This window comes from Mastigoproctus giganteus, chromosome 2 (assembly GCF_048544385.1).
Source record: "Mastigoproctus giganteus isolate SK-2022 chromosome 2, ASM4854438v1, whole genome shotgun sequence".
NCBI lineage: Eukaryota > Metazoa > Arthropoda > Arachnida > Uropygi > Thelyphonidae > Mastigoproctus > Mastigoproctus giganteus.
This window is the reverse complement of record NC_143576.1, coordinates 134,710,520-134,726,223: the sequence shown is the minus strand read 5'-3', so window position 1 is coordinate 134,726,223 and position 15,704 is coordinate 134,710,520. Positions and strand designations below refer to the sequence as shown.

Below are 15,704 nucleotides of genomic sequence, written 5' to 3'. Positions count from 1 at the left end.
GGAGGCCTCATTTTAGGAAGGATGTAGATTTATTTGAGCGTGTACAGAGAAGGGCAACAAGATTGGTGAGGGGAATGAAGAGATCCTCTTACCAAGAGAGGCTTAAGTTCTGCAAATTGCAGTGGCTGGAGACTAGGCAGCTGTGCGGTGATCTAATTGAGGTGTATAAGGCCTTGAATGGGTTGAGCACGCTGAGTTCTGATGGGATCCTTCCACTTGTTCAGATTATGAACCTAAGGGGGCATAAATTCAAATTAAGAAAAGACAGATGTAGAATAGATGTGTGGAAATTTGCATTTAGCCAGCGGGTGGTTAATTGCTGGAACAAACTTCCATCTGTCGTTGTGGAAGTTGATAGGTTGAATAAATTTAAGGAGGAACTGGACAGGCATTTGGAGGGAATGGTGTGATTTTTTTTTTTGGCTGATGCTGCATAAGCTCATACATTTTCTTTCTTGCATCACATGCCACTGCTACTACTACTACTTTGTGTTCGTTCCATATTCCATATCCCTTAGATCACAATTTCTTCTTTGTTCGTTTTTTTTTTTTTTTTTTCCTACTATTAGCGTACATACATCTCTGATAAATTTATTTACCAGAAATGTATTCACAATTTATTTACAAGTCTGCTGTTTGTTTTCTACTACAAGTTCCACTGTTACTGACAATTTTTGCAAGTTTTTTTCTTAATTTTTGGAAAAATATAGTACAGAATGAAAGTTTACAATGGGATAAAAAAAAAAAAAACTCCATGTCTGCAAGTATAATATTAGTGATGTGATTGAAGCATATTAGATTTGGAGAATTAAACCAGTCCAACAATTATGCAAATCATTCCATTTTGATATGTAATACTAAACAATATAAAGACAGTCTCTATAGGAAAAGAGATTGCTGAGTCATGAACTAGGGTACCAAGAGGTAATATTTTACTTAATGTTAACTTTTTAATATGAAGAATTGTTACCTAAGAAAAGGTCAAGAGTGATAGTTGTGACAAGTGTGACTGTAGAAAGTTGAGTTGCTAAGAGAAAGTTCAAAATTTTAATAAAAGTTTGTGCTGAGTGAGTGAGTAAAGATGCAAATGAATTTGACAGAATGTGATAAAGAGATTTTGAACAACTGGTAGTAATTGATATTCCTGTCTAAAATAAAAAGAAAAAGATACCAGATTAGGAAGTCATGTCAATTAACACAAATTTGGCCATTCATTGAGTAAAATCACAACAGTAGGGGAGAGTGGAGAACAGGTGTATGAAGTGATGAAATTTTTAGATAAACCCCATTCAAAAATGATACTAAAGTGCTAGAGTAAATTTAGTCCTGACTTCTGGCTGTGTTATCATTTCAAAGCTCTTCCCTCTAAATGATTTCCCCTACGAGAAAGTTGTATCACACCATGGTAGTGATTATCATAACCTCAAGAGATATTGATACATAGTGCATGTTAGAAGAGGTGAAGGGAGCCAAAGCTTTTCTTTGGAGTTCACATAGTTTTGCCACTTCAGTCCCATTAAACAAAGCAGAATATTGTATAAAATATAAAATCACAATGAATTCTTTGATAACACTTGAATGTGAGAGAAAAGAACTGCTGAGATTCTGTTACATTCTGTGCTAAATGACCACAAAGGTAAACAACCCAGATCTTTCACTACAGGAGTCTTCTGTGAAGACCAGTGCTTGCCAGAATCCAGCTCTGCAAAAAAGAACAAAAGACAAAAATATCTCCACAAACAGTACCACGGTTTCTTTTCATCCAAAGCAGTAGGAAATAAGGTCAGATAATGTCTGTCTTCATATAGAATGGATTACAAAGATTAGTAGGGCCTACTAATCCTCCAAAGATGCACTCCAGAAACATCCTAGGTGAAATTTCATGTCAAAAACATTCAGAGTAGCTACTGTGTTCTACAAAGTTTGCAGCTATTGCAGTCACCACCTTAAATACATCAAGAAGATTCATTTCAAAACAGCATTTGCTGACCAGCTCAGTGGATTAGATCTGCAAGGAGGTAAAAGAACAAAGCATAACAAGAGCAATATGAAAGGATGGAACCATTACTCCTACCAGAAATGTTATTCACACTTTTTTTTTTTTTTTTTTTTTTTCAATTAATATGAAGGCAAAATAATTAAATTGTTCAATGAGAGTATATGTCCCAAACCCACTCAGATGTCAAAAGTACAGGTGTTTGCAAATTACAGATACAGGAGTATCAATTTATATCTAATGTGCAGCCAAAAATCCAATGGAATCTGGAGAGAAATTAAAAAAAAAAAAAAAAAACAGAATTAAACATACCATATCAGGAAACAAGGAAATTATTGCAGCCATAACAATAACGAATTCACATATGCAGTAACTAAACATTGTACCACAGGAATCCTCAACTTTCCCTCCCCCACCAAAACTTTACACCATATATATGTCACATTCAAAATATATCACAATTCAGTAAAAAATAAAAAGCAGTAAACATAGCATTTTCACTACCCATGGATAGTTTACCTCCATCCTTGAAGAACTGGGATGAACTATACTACCTGGTGTATCTGTCTCTTTAGAAGACATGGACGTAAAAAAAAAAAAAAAAACTTGATGAAACAGTATTAAAAATTTTTGTCATGGAGGAGATTGACATGGGAAGGCAATAGGTCCCAAAAAAAAAAAAAAGTAAAGGACAGAAAAGCATAAGTCATACAGTAGTCCCCCAGAAACTCAATAGAGGGATCTAATAAAATAAAATCACGAATATGTTTCTCCAGTAAAATTTAGAGACCGTTGTTAAAATATCAATAACATTAAGTCTGTTTTGTAAATACAAGTTCATTTTTATGTGCTGCAGGAAATGGATTTTACTCTACATTACAATTGGTTCCTGCAGAACTATGCTGTCTTTTGGAAAAATAGGATAGATGATGGGTAAGCCTATGGAGGAATAGTAGTATTAATAAATAAGTCATTCCAATCTTACAAATATCCTTGAACACTAATATAGAAGCAGTAGCAATCAGAATAATCATAGGATTCTTTCTTAACAATATGTACCATATACATGCCTCTATAAACAAATTTCTCATATAACAAATTAGATAATTTCATATAGCTGTTGTCTACACCACTATGCTTACTAGGAGGCATCAATCACCATAACCAATGTGGGGTAGTATTACTCTTAACTAATTACTTTTCAACGGTAAAAGTGGTTAACTTTGGTAATTGATAAGATTTTTAACAATCTGGCAATTTTTTTTTTTTCCCCACCTCCTGACTGAAACAACCTTAACCATTTTGTCCTTATTTTTATCTTCCTTTAAGTAATGGCTACTTGCAGGTTGAAATAAACTTTTATATAATGATTGCTATCTAGTGATCCTTTATCCTGGTACAAGATGAAAAACAACTCATCCAGATAGGGAAAACTGTAAAGCGGGAGCCCTTTTTTTGACTGCTATGATGCTCTTTTTGGCTGTATATGAGGTGTGGCTATAAAGTTTCTGGATTTGTGCAGTTAAAAGAACACAAAATGAAAGAGGCCAAAAATGGTTTTATTTTTATTCAAAGTAATCACCACCTGATTTGAATGCATTTATTACACTGTTCTAAAAGTTGGCCGACCGGGCTAGCCGAGTGGGTAAAGTACCTGCCCGGCAACCCAAAGGTCGCGGGTTCGATTCCCGCCTCGGGCTTGGATCAAAGTACTGCAAAAACCTCGGGAGGTGCAATATGGCCACAGAAGCCGATGCGCCAACAACTACCAGATCAAATCAAAGTTCTAAAAGTTTCTGAAAAGAGTCAGAGAAGATGTCCAAAGAGATGATGTACAGTTTGACAGTTATGTTTTTCTTTATGTCTGCAACGTCCTGAAATCTCTTTTCTTTGAGAACAGTTTTCAACTTGGGAAAGAGAAAGAAGTCAGTTAGTGCTGGATCAGGAGAGTAAGGTGGATGGTTGATCTGTATGTCATGTTTCATCAGAAATGTCTTCACAACAAGTGTGAAGTGAGTGGGGGAATTATTGTGACAATAACTAGCTGCTTTCTCTTGAAATTGCAACTTCACCTGGGAAATGCATTTCAGTAGGAATTTCCATCTTCACTCTCTTTCAGATGTCACTTATGTTGCAGCATGTAGGTAGCCACACATTTGAGTGACATTTGAATGAAAAGATGAAAGATGTAAATCGATGCTGCAGTATTTGTTATTGTTGTCTTTTCTAATTGGAATGATCTGATGTAAAGTTGTTCATCATTTTACAACTCAATTTTGCAAACTCATTCATATTTTATAAAATCCCTTGTGCATCAAAAAAGGGAAAAAAAAATACTTTTAAGAAGTTAAACACTTCAACATCCTGTAGTATCATGCTATCAGAATACCTTGTTTTAGGCTGCTAAAGGTGTTCTTGCCTGAAAACTATTACCAGCCCAGTTATATTATATGGAATAAGTATCACATGAGATTATCATTCCTTATATATATAATTAAAACAAATCAAATAATTCACTTTTTTAAATATATTCCAGTTATTTTAAGACCAACAATATATTATTAACATTTAACTTTAATTATATATGCATTTTAATGAGTTAGCAGAAAGTATTCTTATTATTATTTGGAAGTCATACAAGTTTACAGAAACTATGTAAAAAAGTTATGTTTTTATATTTCCTTGCATTTTACTCATCATATAATTTTTTTCAATATTCAGTTCTTGCAGTTGCTATCTTGTCATTTAGAAAGACTGTTATCTTGCAAGCTGAAAATCAAACAATGGTAGAGGTATGTAGATATAATGATCTGTAATATCTTTAAATAAGTCATTAAATTTATACCAAAAATGAAATAGATGTAATCTGAACATATGACTGTTTTAGCATCTCACATGAACAATCGTCATATATTTGTGCAATAATATTTCCAAAACTGCAGTCCACAAATTATTTATTGTATTTCTAGGGGTAATGTATTATTGTACACAAATTGAGAATTTTTAGTTTATTTATTTTAATTTTTAATAGGAAAATTTAATATTTGGACTTTTTCTTTATATACTTTTTTTCAAGACTATGTAATAGTATAGCCTTAGTATTGGGAAATGATGTAAGAAAGAGAGTTATTAAAATATCAGCCAAAAATAAACAAAAAACACATCACTTGTCTGTTCTCGCTAATAATTTGTCTGATTCTTCCTTAACATTATTCAAACTACCCTCTAGCTCAATGGCTTTCAACCAGGGTGCCGCAACAACATTCTTGGGGTGCCATGTAATTTGGGTTTAAGTTACTTAAAGTTATTATTTTTTTTTTAAATTTGTATATTTATTTAATTATAAAAAGGTGTACGGTATCCATTGTACCATATCTTTTTAATTTTGTGGTGATCTATAATTGATCTTTATTTAGTACCTCTATATAAAGAATAAAATTATTATATAGGTATATATTAAAAGGTCAAAAACCACTATGTTAGGTATTTTTTTTCGCCTAGGGGTACCGTGAAAAAATTACTGGGACACTAAGGGTGCCATGAACCAAGAAAGTTTTGGAACCTCTGCTCTAGCTAAAAGCAGATTTCTGCAAATTTCTCCTGCAGTCATCCTTCCTCGATCTAAATTTTTGCCGTGTGTGTGTGTGTGTGTGTGTGTGTGTGTGTGTGTGTGTGTGTGTGTGTGTGTGTGTGTGTGTGTGTGTGTGTGTGTAAGCTAGGGTAAGGGTATCATCAACATTTAACTTACTCAATCCATTTAGAACCTTAAGCACCTCAATCAGATCTCCTTGCAGGTGCCTAGTTTCCAGATTCTGGAATTTACAGAACTGAAGTCTTCCTTGGTAGACTTCAGTTCAAAAGGGTATACTTGTCCCTTTTGTCTTTTCCTATCTTGTTACTCTACTATGCTCTCATTCCAACAAATCCACATTCTCCTAAAATGGGGCTTCCAGATCTGTATGCAATACTCGAGGTGGCCTTATTGTCACGTTATATAGCAGAATAATTTCTGCCTTGTTACCTAATGCTAGAATTCCTGTATATCATTGGCGAAAACCCCTTGTGCTGTTCTATCAGCCCATCTACACTGTTGGAAACTTCACACCTGACTTCCCAATTACCCCCAGGTCTTTTTAGATATTTCTCTACTATCTTCAGTGTGGTACCCTGTTGGTACATTAATCTGGGATTACTCCATCCATATGCAGTACCTTTCATTTGTCAGTGTTAAACTTCAGTTGTCACTTCTTAGTCCATCTGCCTCATTTTCTAGGTCTTGTTGCACTATGACATTAGGGACAAGTTGCTAATGTCACTCCAATTTGTATAATAGTCTTTTATGTGTAACAGTGTCAAAATCTTTTCTGAAATCTAAGTATATGATGTCAAAATGAATTTTTCGATTCAGTTCATCTGTGATTTCCACATAACTGTATACCTGTCTAGATTGCTCTTCATTGCTTCTTTTACCAGGGACTCGATTATTTTCTCTGAAACAGAAGTCAAGCTTACAGGGCTGTAATTACTTGCTTCATCCTTTGATCCCTCTTTGGCATTGTGAAAACATTTCCACAGCTCCAATCTATAGAGACCTCACCTGAATCCAAGGATGCTCTCATAGTTATGGTAAAGGTTGCTTACCTGTTTTGCTGCTTAATTTAATATAATTGGATAGATCCCATCACTGCCAGATGAGATATTTACTTTTAGATTTAACAATTTTTGTTTTACTTTATTCTCAGTTATCACAAAATTATTTAACTGCCAGTTGTAAATCAGTCTACTTATAATATTCCCATTCTGAATACTTCTTCACAGGTTAATGTAGATACAAAATATTTATTCTATTTATTATTATTATTATTGCCTTTATATTATTTCTCCCTGATTGGGGGTTCCACCTCGTGACGGGTATTGCAACCAAGTACACAGGATGGTTGTTGTTATGTCTGGTGTTACTGTTGGTCAAGGAACTCTCTGACTATCCTACAGGTGTTCAGGATTGCAGCTTTCTAGAGTTCCTTGTAGGTGTTCTCTGGGAGACCTATTGCTGCTAGGCTGCTATGTAGAGTCTTTGGCACCATACTAGTGGTTGACACGATGATCGGGATGGTCGATACTTCTTGCATATGCCACATCTCCTTGACTTCATGTCTCAGGTTCTTTTACTTCCTAATTTTTACTTCATGGGTTTTCTGGACATTGCTAGTGTTGGGCACCGCTATGTCAATCAGGTAGGTAGCCTCTTCCACAAGGGTTATGTCCTGTCTTTTGTGCGGGATGGTCTTATCCGTTATTATGGCACGGTCCCAATACAGCTTGTGGGTTCGGGTCTCTAGTACTGCCTGGGGTTCGTACTTGTAGTATGGTACACTTTCTTTGGTCAACTGGTATTTCCTCGCTAGCTTCTGATGTATTATCCTGGCTACCTGGTCGTGACTATGAGTGTACTCAGTCTGGGTGGTCACCTTGCATCCTGCGGTGATGTGTTGGACCCTTTCTTAGGCCAGGTGGCATTATCGATATGTGTCATTGAACACTCCGGGCTCCCTGGCAATGTATTTTCTATTGTTCCTGGTGTTGATTACCTGTCTTGGATGGCGAGCATGAATCATTCAGTCTCGGGGAAGAGCGTCCTGCTCATGAGCCATTCATTGGAAGCAATTTTATCTATGTGATCTTGATGGAGATCATTGTACTGTCTGCCATGGAGTGTCTTCTCTGCCCATCTTTCTATCTTCGTTTGCACCTCCTGGTTGGGGGGACTCCTCGCTTAGGTTGAGCGGGGTATACCACTTGTCTGTCTTCCTTATGGCCTGGTGGAGTGCTGCTGTGTGTTTCTGGAAGTAATCCTTCAGGTTAACTATCGCTGTTTTTCTGTTGCTCAATGAGTTCTATCAGGCCCCTTCCTCCTTCTTCCCGGGCAATTGTCAGTCTCTCTACTGCTGACTTCGGGTGGCATTGGCGGCTCTTGGTCATCATTGTCCTTGTCTTTTTCATGATATCCTCCAGCTCAGTGTTAGTCCAATCTATGACCCTGAAGGAGTATGTTAGCAATGGGACTGCATAGTTGTTTATGGCTTTAACTGTGTTCCCTCCATTCAATTTTGCTTTCAGCAGGCTTCTGAGCCTCTGATGATATTTTTCGGTCAGGCACTTCTTGATTTCCTTGTGTTCTAACTGCTGAGCCTGCATCATCCCTAGGTATTTGTAGGTCTCTCCTTCTGTCATAGCTTTGATCTCTTTACCAGTCAGCAGCTGGTAATTTCGGCCAACTAATTTTCCCTGGCTCAATCTGTGGGTCTTGCATTTGTCTAGTCCAAATTCCATCCTGATGTCCTTGCTGAATTCTTCCGTGATCCGTAGTAGTTGTTGGTGAGTAGTTGATCTGTAGTGCAGGTGAGCTTCTTGTACCAGTAGTTGTGAATGTTATCATTCCCTGTAGTTCACCAGTTGTGGGTGTTCCTGATTGACTGTTTTACTTCTCGAATCTCCCACTCTCTCATTTCTTGTATGTCCTTGGTTTTCTTCCATTCTACTTCTATCCAGGGTGCTCTGCTGTTATGTCTTACTTCACTGCTCCAGATATTTCCCCGGAACTGCTCGATCGTCTTCTTCTCAGGTGGTCCGTTTCCGGCTTTCTCATCTTCACCCAGTTTCCTGTAGAAGGTTTTTTGGTCCTCATCGAAGATTCTGTTGTTTATTTTCCTCTGGGAGCTCTCTTTGTATCTGCGTAGTTTCTTGCTGAGTGCAAGGAGGTTCTGCTTCAGTGTGTCCAAGTATTCTCCTATTTCTGGTCTCAATCTGTGGGTCTTTGCTGTGGATGCTCTCTCTCTTGAGGATGCTCTTCACCTTTCCAATCAATTTCTTACTTCTATTACCCTGTTGGTACTGGGTCAACTGACCTATCTTGACTCTTAATTCTTTTATCTTCTGCTGAAGTCTTCTTTCCCAAGCCTATTATTATTATTATTATTATTATTATTATTCATTTGGTGCTAGGAAGCCTGAGGCTTATACTGCACCAGCCAAAAAAATTTGAGTTACCCTGCGAGAGAGAGAGTAAGAAGTAGAAGGGAATAACCAAGCCCATACTCACCAGATGTGAACCCCTGGAGTTTTATTGGAACCCTGAACAGATCATCCCCTAGCCGAAATGTTGCCCTTCCAAAATGTGCTCTTGAGAGTAGAATCAGAACAAGAATATACTGACTCTAGGAAAAAGAAAAGTTGCTGCCCGCATTTACCAGATGTATTTTGGCACGGTTTAATTGTTACTGGATGATAATTCCGAGATGTAGAGTTAAAGACTATACACTTATTGCCAATGACTCACTCACTCCACAACAGACTCAGAATATCCCATGAAGGCCTTTCCTGTTCCCGATGAAAAATATCCCTCAACTTTTGCCAATGAGCAATCAAACCTGAGGAAAATGCCAAGAAAAATTTTACCCCATGGGCCTTGTACAATCTCTCCAATCTTCCTATCATATCTGAGTAAAATTGCAGACACTTTCAAATTTAATCCTAACTCAACTTTTTCTTAACATTGTCCCACTGATTCAGCATACATCAAAGGATGCCACTTGGTGTTAACATCCTCAGTGTAATACTGGTTAATCTATAAATTCATTACTGTGTATTTTATTTATTGGTGTGGAAATCAGCTTGCACTGTTTTGCTGCTGCTTGCAATCAATAGTATATACTATAGAACTGCATGGACCAGAATTTTTGAATTTTGCCTGGCCTATTATGAAGACAGTTCTGTCTGACTTGTACCTGAACCTGAAGGCTACCATTGCTACCCAGTCCATATGCAGCCCTCATCCAAGCCGGGTCAAAGCATGAAGACCAAGCCTGCCGAGCCCATCCAGACATTTTAACTTGGCTATCAAGTAGTGTACTTTTCCATACAAACTGTCAATTTGGTTAGGATTTTTATCTACATATATCAGAGCTGTATCATGTGATTAATCAAGTTATTTATGATACTCCTTAATGTTTGATCTAATAAGTTATAACAGTTTGAATGTAGAAGCAACTGATTTTAAGGTTTTTATTCAATTGAACTAAATATGATGATGAAATGGGGTATTGTTTTCTCAATGAAACAATAAATTTGAAATGCTATGGTCATGAAATAAAAGTATCATAACATAAATGGAAACAATTAGTATGGTGATAAAGCCTTCCTTTCCTCTTGGTTTTATGCACGTGCAGACTGGCTGCTAGGGGCACTGGGCACTGTAGGATCCCAGGCCCCCAAATTGTTGGCACCCATTTATATGCTGAGTTTCACTAAAGGATTTTAAGAACAATTAAATTGATATCATGGCTTAATTTCATTGTAAAGAAATTTTAAAATTCTTTAAATGTTTTTCTTGTATAAACGTGAATTGTGGCTAATTATTCTTTTCAAGTCGCCCCCCTTCCCCTTTGTAAACTGCTCCCCCCCCCAAAAAAAAAAAAATATCCAGCCCGCTCCAGGATGTATTGATGCAGAACTTCCACATGTACAGGCAGTGATGCACTCAATGTGCCTACCCCAGTGTTGTCAAAACTGTGGTCCATAACCCTTTACCAATCTCCTTGAAAAACATGTCCATTACAACAGCTGTCCAGTGCAATGACTACTGGCCATCTGTTTTATTGGAAGAACTTCAACAAACCACTCTTAATACAAGTGTAAATCCCCGGGATTTTATAGTGTTTTCTAAAGCTAAAATTTTCCAGCTTCAGTCTGATGAATCTCAGTTCTGTTATTTCCATGTAACTTTTGTAGAAAATATGTTTCTTGTCAAGGCTGAAACTTCAACTGAAAATACTAATCATTAGTTCTTGATATAAGTTTGGTATGTGATATTAACCCTCTATCATATCACTTATAAAGTGCACACAATATAAATGATCTATTGTTATAAGATTATATAAAATAAAATGTTATTTATAAAAATTGTGTGTGTGTGTGTGTGTGTGTGTGTGTGTGTGTGTGTGTGTGTGTGTGTGTGTGTGTGTGTGTGTGTGTGTGTGTGTGTGTGTGTGTTGATTAATTTTTTAAATTTTATATATTATATTTTTTTATAATAGTTTTTTGAAGTGAAACTTCTTTAGGCACACTCCAGGCAGTTTTCATATGGGAGTAACTTGCATCCGTGGATTGACAAAAATTGCCACGAAAATGCAACACGAAATGATTCATTGTCCCACCATTGTACCACTCCATGCCAGTCACAAGCAATGCAGCACCGTATGTAGCAGTGATGCATGATGCAATCACTACCCCTACAGCACGCCACAGTGTAACTCCATGAGTGCAGCATTTACATTTTTAATCATTGTATCTCAAATTCTAACAGTCAAATTTTAAAACTTTAAAAACCAAAATATTTCTTTCAGCATGTCGAAGACTAATAGTGAGCGTTATAAAGCATATACAGGGTGTCTCAAAAATATTGGTACAAACATTTAGGGGAGGTAGGTAACATCTAAAGGAATGTGAATCACATAGGAACCCATAACCGGAAACGTCATGGGAAAGTAGTAGCAGAGGCACAAGAAGCAGAAATGACACGACAGTAATTAGTGACAAACATTTCTTTGACATAATATTAACAATGGAGTATGAGATGGATGCATTTCATGATGTTACAACAAATGCTCGAAGGTTCCACCATTAGATGCGATGCATGCGTGACACCAACGCAGCATGGATTGGTGGACACGGTCAAACACACCTTGAGTTTCTTTGACAATAGCAGCAGCGCAGACGAGTCTCGCCACAAGATCCATTTCCGTCTCCACAGGCGATTCATACATGATAGATTTGAGGCCCCCCCCCCACAGAAAGAAATCAAAGCTCGATAAATCAGGTGAGCGTGGGGGCCAGGCAACGGGTCTGCCACGACCAATCCATCAACGCCCAAAACGCCTGTTCAAATGGTCACGAACACACCTTCCATAATGGGCAGGCGCCCCGTCATGTTGAAACCAAATGTTGCATCTCACATTTGCTGGAACATCGTTAAGTAACCCTGGTAGAACTTGTTCAAGAAAGATCCGATATTTAGTGGAGTTCATGCGGGATGGTAACAGGTATGGGCCGACAAGATCTGATATTTAGTGGAGTTCATGCGGGATGGTAACAGGTATGGGCCAACTAAGCAGTCACCGACCATACCTGCCCACACATTTATTGCGAAGCGATGTTGTGCTGCATGGGGGCGCACACACCGTGTGGGCCCTCTGCTAATCCATACACTAGGTGCATGTCTGCCAGCTCATAGTTCGTATATCAATGCATGCTCTTTGTGTGGCGACTACTGCTTGAATGAGTAAACTAGAAATAAGTCAGTACCCCTGCAGCACAGCCACCGTGTAACTTGCACATGTGACGCGTTGATGATTTAAATCGCTGTATTTCCACTTCTAAAAGTCAAGATTTTAAAATTTTACAAACCAAAATATTTCTTTAGTCATTCTCTACTGTATTTCATAAAATATTTCAACCGAAAAAAAATATATAATTCAACATGCTGAAAACTAATAGTGAGTGTTGTAAGGCATATAGAGCACATATACATGCAGTGCGACTACCAAAACCACCTCCATTGAGTACAAAGATTTGTAAAAACCTTGTAAAACAATTGTAAAGTATCCTAACTGTATGGATCTGAGATTTGGACTATAAAGGAAAGGCAAAGGAAGAAATTGCTAGCTGTCCAGATGGATTTTTGGAGATCAGCCTGAAGATCTAAATTAGAGTTAGGAATGAAGATATAAGGAAAGCAACTCAAATAAACGTTATTGACAAAATAAAACAAAACAGATTATAATGGTATGAACATGTTATGAAAATGGGGAAAGAGAGAGTACCTAAAAAAGCAATGGAATGGACACCTCCTAGAAGGAAAAGGAGAGGAAGACCTAGAAGCACATGAATAGAGGGAGTGAGGGTGGCTATGGAAAAGAGGAAATTGAAGAATGGAGACTTGGAAGAACAAAATTAAAATACATATAAAAAAAAAGTTAGGTTGAGGATAACCATTGATACAATGGAGAAATCCAAGAAGAAGAAATATTAAACTACTGTAACATTGAAATAATAAACATTTCAAAAGATTCTAAAAAAGTTTCATTTAACTTCTGCTATGCATGCTTGGTACATACAGTTTTTTATTTATATGCATTTATACTTTTGGGCTACAAAAAAAGTCCCAAAAGTACTACTAAAAACTGGCCCCAGCCATGCATTTTGGGAAACCTTGGCCCTACCTGCTTAGCATTAGCATTAGCATTAGCATTAGTAGAGGCATATGATGCAAGAAAGCAAGCTTATTCAGCATCAGCCAAAAAAAAAAAAAAAAAAAACACACACCACTCCCATTTCACCCCTCCGTTCGTTCGAAATACCTGTCCAGTTGAGCTTTAAATTTGTTTAGGCTATCAACTTCAACAACAAGTGATGGAAGTCGGTTCCACCAACCAACCACCCGCTGGCCAAAGGCAAATTTCCGCACATCTATCCGACATCCGTCCTTCCTCAATTTGAATTTATGCCCTCTGAGGTGATTATTCTCAGCAAGATGAAGAATCCCATTGGCATTGAGCATGCTCAACCCATTCAAAGCCTTATACACCTCTATCAGATCACCTCGCCGGTGCCTAGTCTCCAGACTCTGTAATTTGCAAAACTTAAGCCTTTCTTCGTAAGAGTAACCCTTTGTTCCATTCACTAATCTTGTTGCCCTTCTCTGTACCCGTTCCAGCAGCTCTACATCCTTCTTGAAATGAGGCCTCCAGACCTGTATACAGTACTCAAGATGTGGCCTAACCATTGCCTTATACAAGGGAATAATCACCTCCTTATCCCTGCTAGAAAAATTCCTGTATATCATTGACAAGACACCATGAGCTACTCTTGCAGCTCGTCTGCACTGCTCAGAGAACTTCATATCTGCCTGCACAATTACCCCCAGGTCCTTTTCATTCTCCACCACTGTCAGTATAGTACCGCAGAGTTGATACGTTGCTCTGGGGTTACTGTTTCCCATATGTAGTACTTTACATTTGTCAATGTTAAACTTCATTTGCCACCTCTCAGCCCATCTGTTCAACCTTTCCAGATCCTGTTGCAGCAGCATAGCGTCAGTAGTGTCCTTAACAACCCTGCCAACCTTTGTATCATCTGCAAACTTGGACATTAAACTTGATATCCCATCATCAATATCATTCATAAACACCGAAAACAACAACGGACCCAACACTGAACCCTGAGGGACTCCACTAATAACATTAGTCCACGTTGAGCAGTGTCCATTGATTACCACTCTCTGTCTTCTGCCACTCAACCATCCCCTTATCCATAGCAGCAATTTGCCTCCAATGCCACACTGCTCCAATTTGTGCAGCAGTCTTCCATGTGCAACAGTATCAAAAGCCTTTCTAAGATCCAAATATATAATATCAAAGTTATTCCCTGCATCCAGTTCTTTTGTGACTACATCATAGTATCCAATCAAATTGGTCAGGCAAGACCTGCCCTTAACAAAACCATGCTGCGTCTGAGCTATAACTGAATTCTTGTCTAGATGATCCTGCAGTGCTTCTTTAACCAGTGCCTCCATTAATTTACCCGGAACAGAAGTTAAACTAACAGGTCTATAATTACTTGTGTCAGCCTTTGATCCTCCTTTGTGAATTGGGGTTACATTTGCACATCTCCAGTCTATGGGTACCTCCCCTGAGTCCAAAGAAGCTCTCATAATTATGGCTAGGGGTTTGCTTACTTCCTTTGCTGCCTCCTTTAATATAACTGGATAGATCCCATCCACCCCAGGTGCCTTTTTTATGTTTATCCTCAACAATCTCTCCTCCACTTTCCTCTCAGTTATTACAAAATCATCCAGCTCCCTGCCAATGTTTACTTTACCTAGATCATTCTCCTTCCTGAATAACTCCTCATGCGTGAATGTAGATGCAAAATACTCGTTTAGATTGTTAGCCACCTGAGCAGGATCCTCAACTGTTGAACCATCAATATCCAGTGGACCAATCTGATTCATCCCTTTCCTTCTTGAGTTTAAATATGTAAAGAACTCTTTTCTGTTTTTCTTTGCATCCTTTGCCAAGGATTTTTCGTAGTCTGCCTTTGCCTGCCTAATCTCCTTTGTGACTTGGTTACAGACCAACTTATATCTATCATAGGCTTCCATGTCACCCATTAATTTGTATGTATCCCATGCATCTTTCTTCTCTGCCACATGTCTCATTAGTTCATCTGACAACCATTTAGGCCTAAACCTTGAACAATATTTCTTAGTTGGTATGTAAAGCCTGGTAGCCTCCAAGATTAGTTCCTTGAATGCTTCCCATTTTGAGTTTGCTGTTGGTAACATCGTCAGTTGGTCCCACTGTATAGAATTTAAATACTGTCTCAGACCATCATAGTTGCCTTTACGAAAACAAAAACCCTTCCCTCTACCTCTGATGGTAGTTACCTCCTTGAGTAAATCCCACTTCAACACACTGTGATCACTGCCACCTAGTGGTTCATTTATCTGCAGATTCTTAATGCATGAAGAATCACTACTGATAATCAGATCAAGAGTATTACTCCCTCTTGTTGCCTCACGAACATGCTGATGTAGAAAACAATCATCCAATAAATCCACAAAAGCCTTGCTAGTGTGCGAGTGACCAACCCA

At 37.9% G+C, this 15,704-nt stretch overlaps 1 protein-coding gene across 1 annotated transcript in view; it reads left to right on the top strand.

Moving 5' to 3' along the window:
• Positions 1-15,704, top strand: part of LOC150089580 (TBC1 domain family member 19) — a 456,806-nt gene that overhangs the window by 380,519 nt on the left and 60,583 nt on the right. Inside the window, exon 17 of the mRNA XM_090390037.1 lies at positions 4,718-4,788. Within this exon, the coding sequence (XP_090246163.1) occupies positions 4,718-4,788 (71 nt within the window). The remainder of the gene's footprint in view (positions 1-4,717; positions 4,789-15,704) is intronic.